The sequence below is a fragment of the Octopus sinensis genome, linkage group LG21 (genome assembly GCF_006345805.1).
Source record: "Octopus sinensis linkage group LG21, ASM634580v1, whole genome shotgun sequence".
Classification (NCBI taxonomy): Eukaryota; Metazoa; Mollusca; class Cephalopoda; order Octopoda; family Octopodidae; genus Octopus; species Octopus sinensis.
The window spans coordinates 7,039,992-7,058,702 of NC_043017.1; the positions used below are offsets into that span (position 1 = coordinate 7,039,992).

The 18,711-nt window shown below is 40.8% G+C and overlaps 1 protein-coding gene across 2 annotated transcripts in view; it reads left to right on the forward strand.

Annotated features, from left to right (window-relative positions):
- The window catches only part of LOC115222852 (myosin light chain kinase A-like), a 126,445-nt gene that overhangs the window by 74,043 nt on the left and 33,691 nt on the right, over nt 1-18,711 (forward strand). Inside the window, exon 1 of one of the 2 annotated variants that reach the window (XM_036511811.1) lies at nt 9,196-9,379. The exons of the other annotated variant lie outside the window; for it this stretch is intronic. Within the exon in view, the coding sequence (XP_036367704.1) occupies nt 9,312-9,379 (68 nt within the window). The 5' untranslated portion in view covers nt 9,196-9,311. Of the gene's footprint in view, nt 1-9,195; nt 9,380-18,711 lie in introns of those variants that run through there. 2 annotated transcript variants of the gene reach the window in all.

An 18,711-nucleotide genomic window follows, 5' to 3' on the forward strand; every position in this document is an offset into this window, starting at 1 on the left:
CTCTGTGTTTAGCCCCTTGTGGGTAATAAAGAAATAGGTATTTTGTCTGCGTTACATTGTGAGTTCAAATTCCGCCGAGGTTGACTTTGCCTTTCATCCTTTCGGGGTCAATAAATTAAGTACCAGTTACGCACTGGGGTCGATGTAATCGACTTAATACCTATGTCTGTCCTTGTTTGTCCCCTCTGTGTTTAGCCCCTTGTGGGTAGTAAAGAAATAGGTATTGAGAGAGCAACTGACAGAGGGACAAGCTCAGGTGTGTTGTTACAGAGGAGATACGTGGATATTCCACATTATATATGAGGGTGAGTACTAGTAGCTGGGAAGGAAATGAAGATGGTTATGATTGGGTGCCAGAGCAAACTCTCAAGGTGCAAGAAGGTGAGCATAAGTGGGGGATATGGTCTGTGGATCAGGGGGGAAGACAAAGAGGTAGGTTAGTTTCATAAGAATGCGAGGGAAGAGTAACAAATGACTAAGGATTGGGGTAGAGGTGAATGGAGCGAGGGGAGAATAACATGGCTAGAGATGTAAGGGTGAATGATGAGCAAGGCTTGGGTTGCAGCTGGTGGGAAACATCAGTATGAAGTAACTCAGGAAGAAGGGGGGAGATCATAAACCAGAGGGGAGTGATGTGCAAGATGAAGGAGCGACAGAGAGAGAGATGGTAGAGGTGTACTTAAGGCTGAAGAAATATCAGGTGGTAGTGATATTTCTATAAAATACTACGGCATACTAATTATAGACACTGTGAAATACCAGAGGCAGTTATATCTCTATAAACAATATAGATATTCTTCTACGTCTGTAGAAGTATATCGAATGACAGTGCTATTTCTATAGAAAACCAGAACGTACTAATTATAGCAGCTGTCAAATATCAGATGCTGTGATATTTCTGTGAGATATTAAAATACACCATGACTGTTGTGGAATATCAGATATCAGTGATATTGCTATAGTATACTAGAGTATACTATAATTGTGGTGGATTATCGAATGAGGTGCTGATAGTTCTACTAATTGTATAATATACTTACTAATATGGCTGTTGTGCAGTATCTTGTGGCTGTGATGTATCTATGAAGTATCACAATATACTATTGCTAGTGTAGAATATCAGGTGATATCTCCTGATAATTCTAATTCAAAATTTGAAAAAGAAAAGGATAAAAACAATTTGTGAGAGAAGTGCAGAGCTGCTCTTGAGAATATTGCTTATGGTTGTATGTGTGTTGTACATGTGTATACGAATGTATATATATATATAGTACATGTGTGTGTGTGTATATGTATGTGTGCATGTATATATATGTGTATATATATGTGAGTATGTGTGTGTGTGTGTGTGTGCATATAAATGTATGTGTTTATATATATGTATGTATATATATATGTGTGTGTGTATGTGTTTCTATATATGTGTGTGTGTGCATGTATATATATATATATGTATGTGTATATATGTGTGTCTATGTATGTGTGTGTGTGTATATATAGATATATCTATGTGTATGTATACATATGTGTTTCTGTGTGTGTGTGTATATATATATATATATGTGTGTGTATGCATGTGTATATGTGTGTGCGTCTACGTATGTGTGTGTGTATATATATATCGTTGGGCAGTGATTATGACATATAAACTGGTCCTGAATGTGACTGATAGCATCACGCCATCTCTTGCACCTAAACAGTATTGACAACTCTTCAGACATACTTCACACATGTGTGTGTGTGTGTGTGTGTGTGTGTGCACGCACGTTCATTTTCCAGGCTGGTTTAGCCGTTCATTCTTAACAGAACTAATATCTCTAAATAATAGATTTTTCAGCAAAAATAATTTGTACCAATAACAAAATACGATGAACTGCCAATTTCTTATTTATATACATATATATATATATATATATATCTTCTTTTATTCTTTTATTTGTTTCAGTCATTTGACAGTGGCCATGCTGGAGCATCGCCTTTAGTCAAGCAAATCGGCCCCAGAGCTTATTCTTTGTAAGACTAGTACTTATTCTGTCTGTCTCTCTTGCCGAACCGCTAAGTGACTGGGACATAAACACACCAGCATTGGTTGTCAAGTGATGTTGGGGGGACAAACACAGACACACAAACATATACATACATACATACATTCATACATATATATATATATATATATATACGACGGGCTTCTTTCAGTTTCCAACTACCAAATCCATTCACAAGGCTTTGGTCAGCCTGAGGCTACAGTAGAAGACAAAGGCAACCGACAAGCTGTATATTTGCCACTGGTCTCTTCTCTCGGTCAACCAAGGCTACACCTCTCCACCATGACCACCACTAACAACAACATCGCCTAATACAGTTCTGCTTGATTAAGGCCCACCTGGGGCTAAACAACAATACCTGACTATATATTTTACAGTTGATCTGATCTTTCAGGATCAACCAGGATACACTACAACAATAACAACAACAACAAGAGGAGCAAAAGATTTTATTAATGTATTAAGTCGTTAATTGGAAGAACTTGTACCTCTCAATTACTTGTTGATTAGATTGAGAAATTTAAATTGATTCAGTGACATCCTAATTATATACATCACAGTTGTTTAATTGTTTTCCTAATTGATTGACGATGCAGTAGATCACAAGTAGAAAATTAGGGAGACATGGTAGTGGTGGTGGTGGTGGTGGTGGTGGTGGCGGTGGCGGTGGCAGCGGTGGTGGTGGTGATGATGACAGTAATGATAATGATGATGTTTAGCCTCATATCAGCCCTGATCAAGATATTTCAGCCTATAATCAAAAAAGTTCCAACCATGACCACCCTGTCCTTTTTTCATACATGACTGTGTGGTTAAGAAGCTCACTTTGCTCCATATGGTTTTGGGGTTCTGTCCCACTGTGTGGCACTTTGGGCAAGTGTCTTCTACTACAGCCCCGGGCCAATCAATGCTTTGTAAGTGAATTTGGTAGATGGAAACTGTGTGGAAGCCCATCATATATGTTTGTATGCATGTGTCTTTGTGTTTATCCCCCACCACTCTTAACAACCACTATTGCTTTGTTTATGTCCCCCTGACTTAGTGGTTCAGCAAAAGAGACTGAGAGAATAAGTACCAGACTTCACAGAATGAGTACTGGGGCTTTTGTTCGACGAAAACCTTCAAGGACGTGCCCCAGCATGGCCACAGTCCACTGACTGAAACAAGTAAAAGATGAAGATATCAGTAAATGTTTATTATTCATTGTCATCATCATCATCAGCATCATCATCATCATCATGTTGTTAATATTTAGCCCATGGCCAGCTCTGTTCAAGCAGACTTATTAATCGAAGGCATTTCAGTTGTGACCACCTTGTATTTTTGTGTACATCAAGTACCCCATTGTCTAATGTATCCTTCTTTATTTAAGACATTGGAGTGTGATCTGAGTGATATTTGGCTGCTGTATCTAACAGGTCAAGTGACCACATGGATGCTCCGTCATTGGTTCAAACACAAGATGCATCACATGGTCTTGTCTTCTTTAAGTTCTTGTTAAACCCCCAACATCATTGTCTTAGGAGTAATCAATAATTAATTGACTGTAATTAATTGCATATTGTCATATTTATGTCATATTCACTTATAACATGACAGTTGCCGTCAAATATCAAAACATTTGACAACAACTGTCAAAGGATTATCATAACTTTTTTTTTTACTGAGGTGTTTCACCACTTACATTTACAAGTGAACACTAGATGGGAATCTGTAACATTCATGCCATTCCTTAGAGTATTAACAATCCATGTTTGTCTTTTAGCCTTTTTTGTTAATTTGTTCTCACACACACACACACACACACACATATAGCCGCTGAGCTGAGTGAAGGTGCATGGCTCAGTGGTTAGAGCGTCGGGCTTATGATCGTGAGGTTGTGAGTTTGAATCCTGGACCGGGCTGCGTGTTGTGTTCATGAGCAAGACACTTTGTTTCACGTTGCTCCAGTTCACTCAGCTGTAGAAATGAGTTGTGATGTCACTGGTGCCAAGCTGTATCGGCCTTTGCCCTTCCCCCTGGATAACACTGGTGGTGTGGAGAGGGGAAGCCGGTATGCATGGGCGACTGCTGGTCTTCCATAAACAACCTTGCCCAGACTTGTGCCTAGGAGGGTAACTTTCTAGGTGCAATCCCACAGTCAGTCATAACCGAAGGGGGTCTCAGCAATTTGTTCTTGTGACAGAAAGCAGGATTTGAACTCCTGATGTACAGAACCAGAACAGATAGCATAAGAAGGCATCCTGTTTTATGTTGCAACAATTGCACCAGTGCACAGCCGTCAACTAGTTTCTTTATTTGACTCTGAAAGAAGGCAGAGTTTTGACCATAGTGAAAGAAGCTCGCTCCAGGTTCGGTCCCAAATCATGATACCTTGGGCTAGTGTCTTCTACTAAAGCCTTGTGCCAGTCAAAGCTTTGTGAGTGGATTTCATGGATGGAAACTGAAAGAAGCTTGTTGTATGTATACATGTGTGTGTGTGTTTGTCCACCACCACCTCTTGACTACTGATGTTGGCGTGTTTACGTCCCTGTAACTTAGCAGTTCGGCAAAGGAGACTGATAGAATAATTACTAGGCTTACAAAGAATAAGTCCTGGGGGTCTTAGTCAAATGACTGAAATAAGTAAAAGACTAAAAGAATACTAGACAATACACCATGCTACATCCGTTTGCTCACCACACTGTGTTATGTTGTATCATGTGATACTACTCTGAACTGCATTACACAAAGTGTTGTACACCACACTATGGGTCATACCACATCGCACTGCATGACAATATACCACACTGCCATGCACTATACTGCACTACATTCTACCACATTGCATTATACTGTACCATATTACAATACATTATGCCACACTGCACTGTACAATATTGCATACACCACGTAAGGGTGCATTACACTGTGCTATACTGCAGAATCGCATTCCACTGCATTGTAACCACACTACACTCTACTCTGTGTCACTATACATAAGCAATATACATCCTCCACCACCACCATACCACTGCCAACACCATTACTACCACCACCACCATCAGTATTACTGCCACCATCACCACCACCACTACCATCACTGCCACTACCATCACTGCCATCACCATCACCACCAACAACAACCACCACCATCACCACCACTGCCATCACCATGATGCAGTGTTATCTTATTGATGACTTTTGCAATACCTGTAGTTTTATATAGAAGAGATACAGTGAAGGGAGGAGATGGTGGGGGGTGAATGGGGGGAACAGCAATACTTGCCTTCCTTTCTCTCTCCCTACTCTTCCCCGCCTCTCATTACCGTCTCCAGATAAGTGAGATCAATAACAGTCAATAGGCAGCCAACCAGAACATCTGTGGGTCTGTGAGGGAGGAAGAGAGAACTGAGGCGGGGGGCAGGGGGTGGGGGGGGTATATGTGGATATATGCTCTACTTCCGTTTCTAGAAATTGGTTGATTGACCACAAAAGAGGAGAATGACAGAAGGTGGATTGGGCCAGTGTTGAGTGACAGCCACTGAAAGGATCCCTTCTAGGGTCCAGATGTTGGTGGTAGAGAGGGCAAAGACTGTGATGATGATGATCATCATCATGAGGAGGAGGAGGAGGATGGAGGAAGCTAATAGTGTTGGTTGTGGTGACAGTAAGGACAAGGATGATGATGATTATGTAGGTGGTGGTGGTGATGACGAGGAGGAGGAGGAGAATACTGATGAGGAGGAGGATAGTGAGATGGTGAGAATAATGATGATGATGATGATGAGCGGGGTACTGGTGATGCTGGGGTGAGAACAAGGATGTCAGTGATGATGATGATGAGGAGGAGAAGAATGTTGATGGTGATGATGATGAGGGTTGTGAAGATGATGATGATGATGATATTTCATCATGATTTTCCTGTCAGAAGAAAAGAGCACGTGGCGCTGGGGTGTCGTCATCATCATCATCGTCATCATCATCATCGTCATCATCATCATCAGGACTATACAACTGAAGCAAAAAAAAAAAGAACATAACAAGTCCATTAGTACGAACAAAATGTTTTGATGGATGTGTTTTGAAGATGGATTATAAATAATTGTTTATGCTGCGCTGATAACTGGTTAAATTAACATTTATAGTGAAGATGGCAACACATTTTCGCATGTTCCAACCTGTGCTTTGGCTCTCATCTTCGCTAACAATCACAAACAGCTGTTCGTGTGGTAAGTAAATTAAAATTGTAAATGCTAACCACAAAAGTGGTTTCTAATTTAGGCACAAAGCCAGGTCAGATGAGGTGGAAGGGAGGATGGAGGTTATATGCCGTTGCACCACATCGCTGCATCAAGCATTTGTTGGTATGTCCCTGGGTCACCCCAGGCAACTCTCCAAGCAGTGTTGCTGTCAGTGTCCATCCCTGCGAAATACTTCCTCATCTGTTGTGGCCACGGAGTAGGTAAGCGAGCAACATGACAAGCCGTCAACCCAACCAGGTCCTCAGAGAAGAGGACATGATACACAGGACGCAGGTTGGAAAATTGAGAAGCATGACCAAACCAAGTAAAGTCGTAGTTGTGGCCGATGCCGGTGTCACATAACTGGCACCCTGTGTTGGTGGCACATAAAAGCACCTGTGCCGGATGCAGGTAAAACGTACCCATTACACTCTTGGAGTGGTTGCCATTAGGAAGGGCATCCAGCTGTAGAAACCATGCCAAATTAGATTGAAACCGGGAGCAGCTCCCTAGTTTACCAGTTTCAGTCAAACCATCCAACCCAGTGGTTCTCATCTGGGGTTCATATGGCCACTAAGGATCTATATAAGATTTTTGGGTGTCTATGCAACAAAATAATAAATTGAAGACCCACAATAGTATTTTAAGGGCCCCTGAGAAAATTTTGCTTTAGATGTATGTATTGGTGATGTATTGCAAGAAACAACCATGTTTCTTTACATAATTCAATCTACATGAGTTAATGTGTGGAGAACAAGAGAAGAGGTTTGAAAGAAATACCCATAACACTAGTTTTTAAACACCAAATGGCTGTGAGGATCCTACAAAATGAAATAGTAATCAAAGGGGTCCATAGATTAAAAATGGTTGAGAACCCCTGCAATAGATGTATGTATTGGTATGTATTGCAAAAAAAAAAAAAAACCCTTCGTTTCTTTCTCTAACATTTTACGCAGTTCAATCTACACGAGTTAATGTGTGGAAAACAAAAGAGGAATTTTGAAAGAAGAATATATAAAACTAGTTTTTAAACATCAAATGGCTATGAGAGTCCTAAAATAAAATGGTAATCAGAGGGGTCCAGAGATAAAAAAATGGAAAGCAGATGCTAAACGATGATGATGATGATGATGATGATGACCAAGTAGTTTACTATTTCTTTACTACCCACAAGGGGCTAAACACAGAGGGGACAAACGGATTAAATCGATTATATTGACCCCAGTGCGTAACTGGTACTTATTTAATCAACCCCGAAAGGATGAAAGGCAAAGTTGACCTCGGCGGAATTTGAACTCAGAACGTAACCGCCAACGAAATACTGCTAAGCATTTCACCCGTCGTGCTAATGATTCTACCAGCTCGCCGCCTTAAGTAGTTTACACTGAATCTCCTGATTTATACAAGTAACAAGACGCATCTAGGTTTCTGAGTAGAGTTGCTTGTCGAATATGAAATGCAGCCAATGGTGACCCATAATCCTGTGAATTGTCTTGGTACTGAAAGAGCTGAGGCAGCTCTGTATTTAGGCACAAGGCCAGCAATTGTCAAGAAGAGGCACATTGGTCAATACCATTGCACTTAGTACTTGAACTGCTATTTTATTTTATCAATCTCTGAGGCAGGGCTGTTTCAGTAGCATTATAGGACCCCACGCGAATGAAAGTGCCTGGGCCCTGTAGCATTTATTTATTTATTGACAACAACCCACTGCACACATAGATCAGAATTGGGCCCTTAGACCCGTGAAGCCACAAGGAAACTGCCCAGTGTGCCATACTTTAACCCTTCAGCATTTAAACCCCCCTCCTGCCCCTGCCAAAAATTTCAGGTCTTGTGCCTTTTGTAGAAAGGATTATTATTACTATCATTATCATCAGCATCAGCATCATCGTGATCACCATCATCATCGTTGTTGTTGTTGTTGTTATTGTTGGCCCACATCACGCTTCAAACAACCAGACGTGTCTGATGAGATGTTCACACTTAACTTAAGTCATGCTTCACATATTTCACTTCCTTCCCTCACCCCTCTGTCTCTCCCCCTCTCTCTCTCTTTCTCTGCCTCTCTCCTCTCTCTCTCTGTCCCTCTTTCTCTCCCTCAACCATTTCCTGCTCAATCTTTATATAAATACTCCTCCTCTCCTCATCCTCTTCCTCTTTGCCTGCAAAACTCTTTCCTGTCTCAACACTTAAATCTACAACCATCAACACCTACCTTCCCACCACCACTACCACCAACACTACTACTACCACCACAACCACCAACAACATCTCTACTGTCGCCATAACTACTGCCACTACTTTTGCTAATACCACCAGTACTACTACCAATACTAATACCGAGACCATCGTTACCACTACCACAATCATGACAACTACTACTACTACTATCACAACCACCAACCACCATCATCGTCATCGTGATCATTTTCATCATCATCACAATCATCAATAGTATCATCAACACTGCTATGGTTTTCAAGCCCTCCCCTCTTCTTCCTTCTCCTCCTCCTCCTCCTCATCATCTTCATTACCTCCAGCATCATCATCACCACACCATTATAACTTATGATCAACATCCTCCTCCTCCTCTCATCATCATCATCATCATCATCATCATCACCACTACTGTCATTATCATTGCACCATTATAATTAATCACCATCATCATCATCATCGTTATCATCATCAGTGTTGCTTCCTGAAATCTTGTTATACAAGCTGCAAGATAAGTTGGCCTTCTGGCCTAGCCTAGGTTGTGTATGTATGTAACATGTTTTCATACATAAACACCACCACCACCACCACCAACACCAACACCAACACCTCCATTGCCACTATCACTATCACGCCCTACCCCCCCTCAGAGATCCTCTCCCTCTTCTCCCCTCCCCCCACTCTCCACTCCACCTCTGATACGGTACAACACTTGACAGACTTGACCGATCCGGATGCTTGAGACTGTTTTATCCGCACTCACAGACAAAAAACAAACAAGAACAACAACACAATCAATCGTTTCTTGTAACTGGACTTGAACATGTCTCTGGCTTGCTGCCCGAACTGTGGTTGTATATGTCAACCCCCAGGTCTAGGGGACTGTATCAAGTAAGAAGCCCCTTCTATTACTTTCGTTTTTGTTTTTTTTTAATCTTATTCTTGACCCTTTGCCTGCCCTTCTGTAACAGAGCTCCCCAACCACAAGCCCACTGACCATGGATCATTTGGTACTGGGCCGCACTGAAAGAATAAATTTATGATTTTATTTCCATTTCATTGACTCTTGCAATCTGCAGGGGTTTTTGCGCTAAATATGTATCATGTGTGTAATATATGTGCAATATGTATGTAATAATTAAATTATATATAAGGTACTTTATTGTCTTTTATTATGCATGTGGTTTCCCGGTCTGTGGAAAATTGTCTGTGATACAAAAAGGGCTGGGAACTGTCGTGTATCATGTGATACACAGGGCATATCTCCCTGGCTTCCAAACATCATACAGGATACACATTCCCAATTTTACCTATCCCGTTTATCACTTGTGATATCCAGGACATATTTCCCTGGCATCCATGCATCATATATGATACACGTTCCCAATTTTGCCTGTCCCGTTTATCACATGTGATATCCAGGACATATTTCCCTGGCATCCATGCATCATATATGATACACGTTCTCAATTTTGCCTGTCTCGTTTATCACATGTGATATCCAGGACATATTTCCTGGATATCCTGTGCAGGTGGCACGTAAATGTGCAGGTGGCACGTAAAAAGCACCCACTACACTCACGGAGTGGTTGGCGTTAGGAAGGGCATCCAGCCGTAGAAACACTGCCAGATCTGACTGGGCCTGATGAAGCCTTCCAGCTTCACAGACCCCAGTTGAACCGTCCAACCCATGCTAGCATGGAAAGCGGACGCTAAATGATGATGATGATGATGATTTCCCTGGCATCAATGCATCATATTTGATTCACATTCCCGATTTTACCTGTCCCATTTATCACATGTGATATCCAGGACATATTTCCCTGGCATCCATGCATCACATATGATACACGTTCCTAATTTTGCCTGTCTCGTTTATCACATCTGATACACAGGACATATTTCCTTGAGACTTATGAAAGGAAAGTTTTATATTGTTCAGAAGGTATGAAACAAGGCATAACTGAAAGTCTGGAAATAGGCATGGACATTTAGGACAAACTTATGAAAATGCTTGGGACAGGCAAAGGGTTAATATCAGTGATTTTTGCAGAATCAGTAGAGCGTCTGTCAAAAATGCTTTGCAGTTTCTTATTTACATCTCTTTATATATTCTGATTCCAAGCCATGCCAAGGTTTATTTTGTCTTTTGTCATTCCTGGTGACAATTAATAAAATAAAATACCAGTTATGAACTGGGAACCAATCTTAATAAACTATGCAATCCCCCACCCAAACTGTATAACCTTATGCCAATGTTAACTCCCCGCCCTGCAGGTCTCTGGGGTTATATCAAGGAAGGACTCTTTTCTCTTAGTTTCGATTTATATATTTTCAGTTTATATTGAATTTGCAGAATCGGTAGAGCATTTGATAAAAAAAAATGTTTTGCAGTATTTTTTGTGACATCACAGAGTCAGGGAAGATGAGACCCTTCCACTTTTAGCATCTCATCTAAGAGACAATAACTCCATACAAACCCTGCGTTCTGATCACTACTTCGCTTGTGGAACTCGTTGCACCAGACCAACACAAGTCTGAAGGATGAGAGAATGGGACAGGCTCTGCACAAACCATGTCCACCTTTAGTGGAGGCGTGTGGTTTAGTGGTTTGAGTTAGATTGGGGTTTCAATTACTGGACCCAGCGATGCATTGTGTTTTTGAGCAAAACACCTGATAATACAGTTCTATAATTAAGAGATGAGGAATTATTTACATTATTTACATTTGACAGATATTTGTCCTCATCTTGTTTGTCGTTAACACAATGGTTCAGCTGTTATACCCTCCAGCCTTCATCAAGTGTAGTGGGGAAATTTTGAACCTGGGTTCTCATTTGTAAGAGCATGGGCTACTAAGCCCAAGATTCTGAGTTTGATTCCAAGCAGTGACCTGAATAATAATAATAATAATAATAATAATAATAATAATAATAATAATAATAATAACCAGTTGACCATATCCCTTATTGGCTGACGATATGTGCTTGTGCAACTTGTTCAGCAAACCAAGACACCATCACACTTTATTCATGAGTCCAGTGGCAATGGGGGTAGGTAGAGGATACTACCAGAAGAGCCTTTAGCTTTGACCCTGCACACAGGCATTCATACAGTGAAGGAATTTCCAGCTGTGTCTTGTGAACCCTCAATCATTGACGCAACAAGAGAGTCCAACTACACACACACACACACACCAGGCTTCTTTCAGTTCTCTTTGTTACCTGGGGCTATAGTAGAAGACAATTGCCCAATGTGCCATGCTAAGAAATTAAGAAGCAAATTCTTACAAGACAACCACATCTGCACCTATAAATATATATATGTGTCTATGTATATATGTGTGTACATATATATATATACATATATATATACACACACTCTTTTACTCTTTTACTCGTTTCAGTCATTTGACTGAGGCCATGCTGGAGCACCGCCTCTAGTCAAGCAGAGTGGTTGGTGATAGGAAGAGCATCCCACTGTAGAAACTATGCCCAATCAGATTGGAGCCTGGTGCAGCTTACCAGTTTTCATTCAAAATGTCAAACCCATGCCAGCATGGAAAATGGACGTTAAATGAGAATGATGATGAGGATGATGGTAATGATGATGATGTGTATATGTATATATGTGTGTGTGTATGTGTATATATATATATGTGCTTGCACATGCACACACACACATCATTCACAAACATGTATATTATATGCATGTATATTATATGCATGTATATCGATACATTTATGTAGAAGCGTCCAAATGTAAGCATCCTTACAAACGAGTGTTTGCATTATCACACAGACACATAGGTGGTGAACATATTGTTTCCATAACTGTATCAACCTCCAACGTTGCTGCAACATATTTACAACATCACCGTCCTGGGTCATCTGATATACATCATTTTGATAAAAATCAATAACTAATTGTGGTAATGGTCTACACTATATATAGACGTAATACCACCTATAGAGTATAAGTTCATACCATATCTATATTAACGCTCACCTTTGCTCCTGCATCAGATATTCATATTGTACATGCTGGAGGATGTAGCTTTTATAATTTGACATAAGCCAGGCTGGCTGTGTGGTTAAAAAGCTGGCTTTGCAACCAACAGGTTCTGAATTCAATCCCTCTGCTCAGCCTCTGTATCGATCAACACCTTGTGAGTGGATTTGGTAAATAGAAAAGATTGTATGGATGATCATATATAAATATATGATAGTAATAACGATTTTAATGATTTAGTTTATAAATATTTTTAAATGCGCAGGAGTGGCTGTGTGGTAATTAGCTTGCTTACCAACCACATGGTTCCGGGTTCATTCCCACTGCGTGGCACCTTGGGCAAGTGTCTTCTGCTATAGCCTCGGGCCAACCAAAGCCTTGTGAGTGGATTTGGTAGACGGAAACTGAAAGATGGCCGTCGTATATATGTATATGTATTTATGTGTGTGTGTGTGTGTGTGTTTGTCCTTGTTTGTCCCCTCTGTGTTTAGCCCCTTGTGGGTAGTAAAGAAATAGGTATTTCGTCAGCCGCTACATTCTGAGTTCAAATTCCGCCAAGGTCACCTATACCTCTCATCCTTTCAGGATTGATAAATTCAGTGCCAGTTGAGTACAGGTGTCGATGGAATCAACTTGCCCCTCCCCACAAAATTTCAGGCCTTATGCCTACAGTAGAAAGGACATGCGTGACGTGATATTCTGATGTGTTCTCTGGGGTTTTATAGATAGGGAGATATCTCCCTTGCCAGTTGTTGTTAATTGTGCATGACAAGAGCTGATCATGGCTCATTGCTGCCATTGCAGTCTATTATTTTCATGTTGTGGCAGCACACACCTTAGCCCTTGGTTCTGCTACTGTCTGCTCTCTGCTCTCTGCTGGCTAAAAGACCCCGTGCTCAGAAAATGCACACCAAAATGAAATTGTTATTAGATCTGGTTCCACATGAAGTCTTGAAGGGTCAGTTTTTTTTTATGATTTTGGTAACATTTTAATGAATCCCCATCATTTTCTTTAGTTTTCTTTTTGGTATCAGATATAGGGATCTAGGTTCAATTTCTAAGTTTTGCTGTTGCTAAATATTCTTGCTACATCATCATCATTTAGCGTCCGTTTTCCATGCTAGCATGGGTTGGACGGTTTAACTGGGGTCTGTGAAGCCGGAAGGCTTCATCAGGCCCAGTCAGATTTGGCAGTGTTTCTACGGCTGGATGCCCTTCCTAACGCCAACCACTCCGCGAGTGTAGTGGGTGTTTTTTACGTGCCACCTGCACAGGTGCCAGACAGAGCTGGCGAACGGCCACGAACGGATGGTGTTTTTACGTGTCACCGGCACGGGGCCAGGCAATGCTGGCAACGGACACGAACGGATGGTGCTTTTACGTGCCACCGACACGGGGCCAGACAGAGCTGGCAAACGGCATATATATATATATATATATATATATATATAATATATATATATATATGTACTGTTGTACCGTTGGCGATTTTTTTTCCTCTGTCTTCCCATCTCTGGATCTTTCCTTCTCCTATGTTTCCGACGAAGAGCTCCACTCGAAACATTAAACCCTCCTTCTTCCCTTCCTTCCTGAGCATCCAATAATACTATATTTGTTCCACGTCCTCGCATTGTTGTGTTTTCTCTTTGTGTTTTCATGTTTGGATTAACTTTATATATATATATATATGTGTGTGTGTGTGTGTGTGTGTGTGTGTGTGTGTGTGTGTGTTGGTGTGTGTGTGCTCTTGTCTTGATATCACATGTTAGGTTTCACAGTCATACAGTGTGTCATTCCCTTCCAATATTTTACTAAAGACAAAAAATGTTTAACCATGGAGAGATATTGACTTGCATGGAAACAGATGAGGGTTGGCAACTGGAAGGGCATCCAGCTGTAGGAAAATCTGCTTCAATAAACTCCAACTGACCAATGCAAGCATGGAAAAGAGAACGTTAAAATCAGTGATGAAAATGGTGATGATGATGGTGATGACGATGATCACACACACACACACACACACACACATGTTTATATAAACATATACATGCAAACATTTCTGCGTGCCTATATTGATCTTGGGCATCACTTAGCAACCACACCTATGCGTCTGACAACAGGATTCCCTGTCATTGCTTACATTGTGAACCAAAACAGCTCGGTAATAGAGAAAGAGAGAGAGTGAGAGAGAGAGAGTGAGAGAGAGAGAGAGAGAGTGAGAGAGAGAGAGGGAGAGTGAGAGAGAGAGAGAGTGAGACAAACAGACAGACAGAACAACATTGTTTTCTGTCGGTAACCTGGCTTCAGTGAAATCTACTGGCATTGCAATTAATACTTTGACTTTCCGCACGATGTGGCCTCTGTGTGTATGTGTGTGTGTGTGTGTGTGCGTGTGTGTGTGTGTACAAACAATGTATGTTTGTGTGATCATGGTGCATCTTTGTGAACACTGTGTATGTGTGAGTATGTGTGTGTCTTCATTGTGTATGTGCATGTGTGAATGCAGTGTATGTTTATGTGTACATGTGTGTGTGATGGTGTATGTGTGTATGCCTTCACTGTGTGTATGTGCATATGTGAATGCAGTGTATGTTTGTGTGTATATGTGTGTGTGATGGTGTGTGTGTGTGAGTGTGTGTATGTGCATGTGTGAATGCAGTGTATGTTTGTGTGTACATGTGTGTGTGTGAGATGGTGTATGTGTGTGAATGTTTGTATGCCTTCACTGTGTGTATGTGCATATGTGAATGCAGTGTATGTTTGTGTGTATATGTGTGTGTGTGTGTGTGAGTGTGTGTATGTGCATATGTGAGTGCAGTGTATGTTTGTGTGTACATGTGTGTGTGTATGTGTGTGTGTGAGATGGTGTATGTGTGTGAATGTTTGTATGTGTATGTGCATATGTGAATGCAGTGAATGTTTGTGTGTATATGATGGTGTGTGAGTGTGTGTATGTGCATGTGTAAATGCAGTGTGTGTGTGTGTGTGTGTGTGATGGTGTATGTGTGTGAATGTGTGTATGCCTTCACTGTGTGTATGTGAATGCAGTGTATGCTTGTGTGTGTGTGCACAAGTGTTCTTGTGTCTCTACTATGTTGTGGGAGGCGGGGCGTGTGTTGAACGGTTTGTGTGACTCTCCACTGTGTGTGTGTATGTGTGAACATAGTGATGTCTGTATGTGTCTCTTGTGTGGACAGTGTGTGTGTGTGTATGTATGTTTGTATCTGCTCTGTATGTATGTGTGTGGACACTATGTTTATCTGAATGTTTTGATGTTTGTGTAGGTAATGCGTGTGTGTGTGTGTGTGTGTGTGTGTGTGTATGCGTATGTGTGTGTGTATGAATACTGAATATGTATGTATGTATTTAGAATGAAATAACGTTCAGTTTATAATTATAATTATTATATCTAAGTCAATTATCAAATTAGAGTGTAGTGGTGGTGGTTGTGGTGGTGGCAGTGATGGTAGTTATAGTGGTGGTTGCAGTGATGGTGGTTTTGGCAGTGGTGGTGGAGGTGGGGGTAATGGCAGCAGCACTGGCTGCAGCAGTAACAGTAGTGGTAGCAGTGGTAGTGACAGCGATGGCTGCGGTGGCAGTGGAGGTTGTGGTGGTGGTGGTGGTGGTTGTGATGGTGGTGGTGGTGGTAGTAGTGCTGTTGGTGCTGCAGAAACGTGATAGTGATGACAGTGATGATGATGATGGGAAAAGCAATCAGGGTGGTAATGGTATTGTGATGATGGTGGTGGTGGTGGTGACGGTGGTAGCAGTAGTAAGAGGTGATGGTGGTGTTAGTGGTAGCAAGACTAAGAACCAGATGACCAACTGGCCTCTCATTGTCTTCCCGTGCACATGGTGCCATGCAGTGGAACTGAACCTGGAACTACATGTTCGCAAACCAAGCTGCTTAACCACACGGTCATGCCAGTCAACCCCAGGACTATCCTTTTCAGTCCGGTACTTATTCTATCAGTTCATTTTGCTGAACCGTTAAGTTATAGGGACATAAACAAACCAACACCAGTTGTCAAGTTGTGTGTGGGAACAAAGACACACACACACACACACACACACACACACACATATATATATGTCTGATGTCATGCAAATGGCACCCATGCTGGTGGCACATAGAAGCACCTATTACACCTTTGGAGTGGTTGGCATTAGGAAGGACATCCAGCCATAGAAACACCATGCCAAATTAGACTGGTGTCAGGTGCAGCCTTCCAGCATGCCAACCCCAGTCAAATCGTCCAACCCATACCAGCATGGACAACAGCCGTTAAATGATGATGATGATGATGACAATGACGACAACGAAGGTCTTCCACACAGATTCCTTCTCCTAAATTCATTGACTTACTTTGGTCAGCCTGAGGTTATAGTAAAAGACACTTGCCCAAGGTGCTGTGCAGTGGGACTGATCCCAGAACCACATGGTTGTAAAGTGAACTTCTTTACCAATCCGGCTGTACAAATCAACCCTGGTACTTTTGTTGTTGTTGCTTTTTTATGTCTAGTAAGTACTTATCGTCTTAGTCTCATTTGCTTCATGTGATCATGAAGATTTTCAACCATCCATTCCTGTGTTACTAGAACCATGTCTAATAGTGCAGAGTTTTTACTGAAACACATATGGCCTTCCATTGCACACTGTCTATTCAGGGCTTAACAATTATTTCCAGGACCTCAATGTAGGCAGCAGAGTTAACTCTTAAGGTCTTGTGGAAAGAAGTAAGGAGGCATCACATGTCCTTCATTGCTGATAACCCCTAATACCATGACAGTTGCAGGAAATTTTGTATGCATAACACTTGGAACTTCAGAAGAGTCTGCACAAGGGTCAGAAGGGTCTGTTATTTCTTCTGTTAACTTTTTGATTTTGATCGAAGTTTTTCTTGTTTGAGAAAAACCAAATCAAATCTTCTACTAGATTTTTCAGTTTTTTTTTTCAGAGCCTTTTATATTTGATGTAGTGATTTTCTTTTGCTTTTTTTGGACAAATTAACCTTTCCTCATCATGTAGACTTATATCTCATGTCTTCATGGACAACATTTCTGACTGTACCTTCTGACACATCTTTTGCGATTGACATCATGGACTTTCTGGGATTGTAATCAATGGTCTGTTGAACTTGCTGGATAAATTAAGGTGTTCTGATGATTTCAAAGCATTTAGAATGCTTTTTGTGCTTTCATACAGGGGACATGTTCCCATCTTCAGTCTCTAGCCCCTTACAAACTTTGTAAACGAAAGATCTGGCAACTTTTAAAAATTGAGATATTTCTAAATCACTATACTGAGCCTTTATAACCACAATACCAGCATACCTCTTCGTTTCTTGAGTAAGGTAAGTTAGCAAATAAACAGCAATGACTCAAAAAAGGTTTGTCCTCAAATACCTTATGCACCCTGTATATATATGCATATATATATATTGGCCTGCTTGCTTAGCCAGCGGGGTGGCGTCGTTTCAAGGCTAAAACATTGTGAAGTGCATTGTGACCAGCGATGTGTAGCAACATCTGATAGCCTGGTCGGTCACGGTGATATATATATATATAGTGTTTTTGCACCTACTGTGTGGTATCACAAGATCATGTGACCAACAAGTTTATCAGATGTCGTTACACATCACTGCTCATAATGTGTTTTTGACTTGTTTTATCCTTCAACTGACGCCCCCTTGCTGGTTAGGCAAGCAGGCCAACATTCCCTGCTGATTGAAAGTGGGACTGCACCAACATGAAATGAAGTGTTTAGTGATCATGAGGGCAACAGTCTAATCACTAAGTCACATGAAAGAAATATCATTTATTTATGTATTTATATATATTTATTTATTTATTTGTATATATATATATATATATATATTTATAAAAGGGCTTAGTAAAATAAATTATATAATGTAATAATTTGAATTCGCCTTACATGGTCCCTTTGCATACTGAATACTTGGTGAAATTGATTAATAATTAATTAATTTTACCCTCAATTGTTGAAATTATATATATATATATATATATTTATTATTATTTGTATATATATATATATATATATATATATATATATATCAATCAATATAAGGGTAACTGCCTCCTTTTTGGTGACTTTGCTGACGAGACAAGCCAAGCGTAAACGGATTTAATTTATTTAATTAATTTGATTGCGTGAAGATGTTGAAACCTTGCAGGGTACAAAGTTTGAA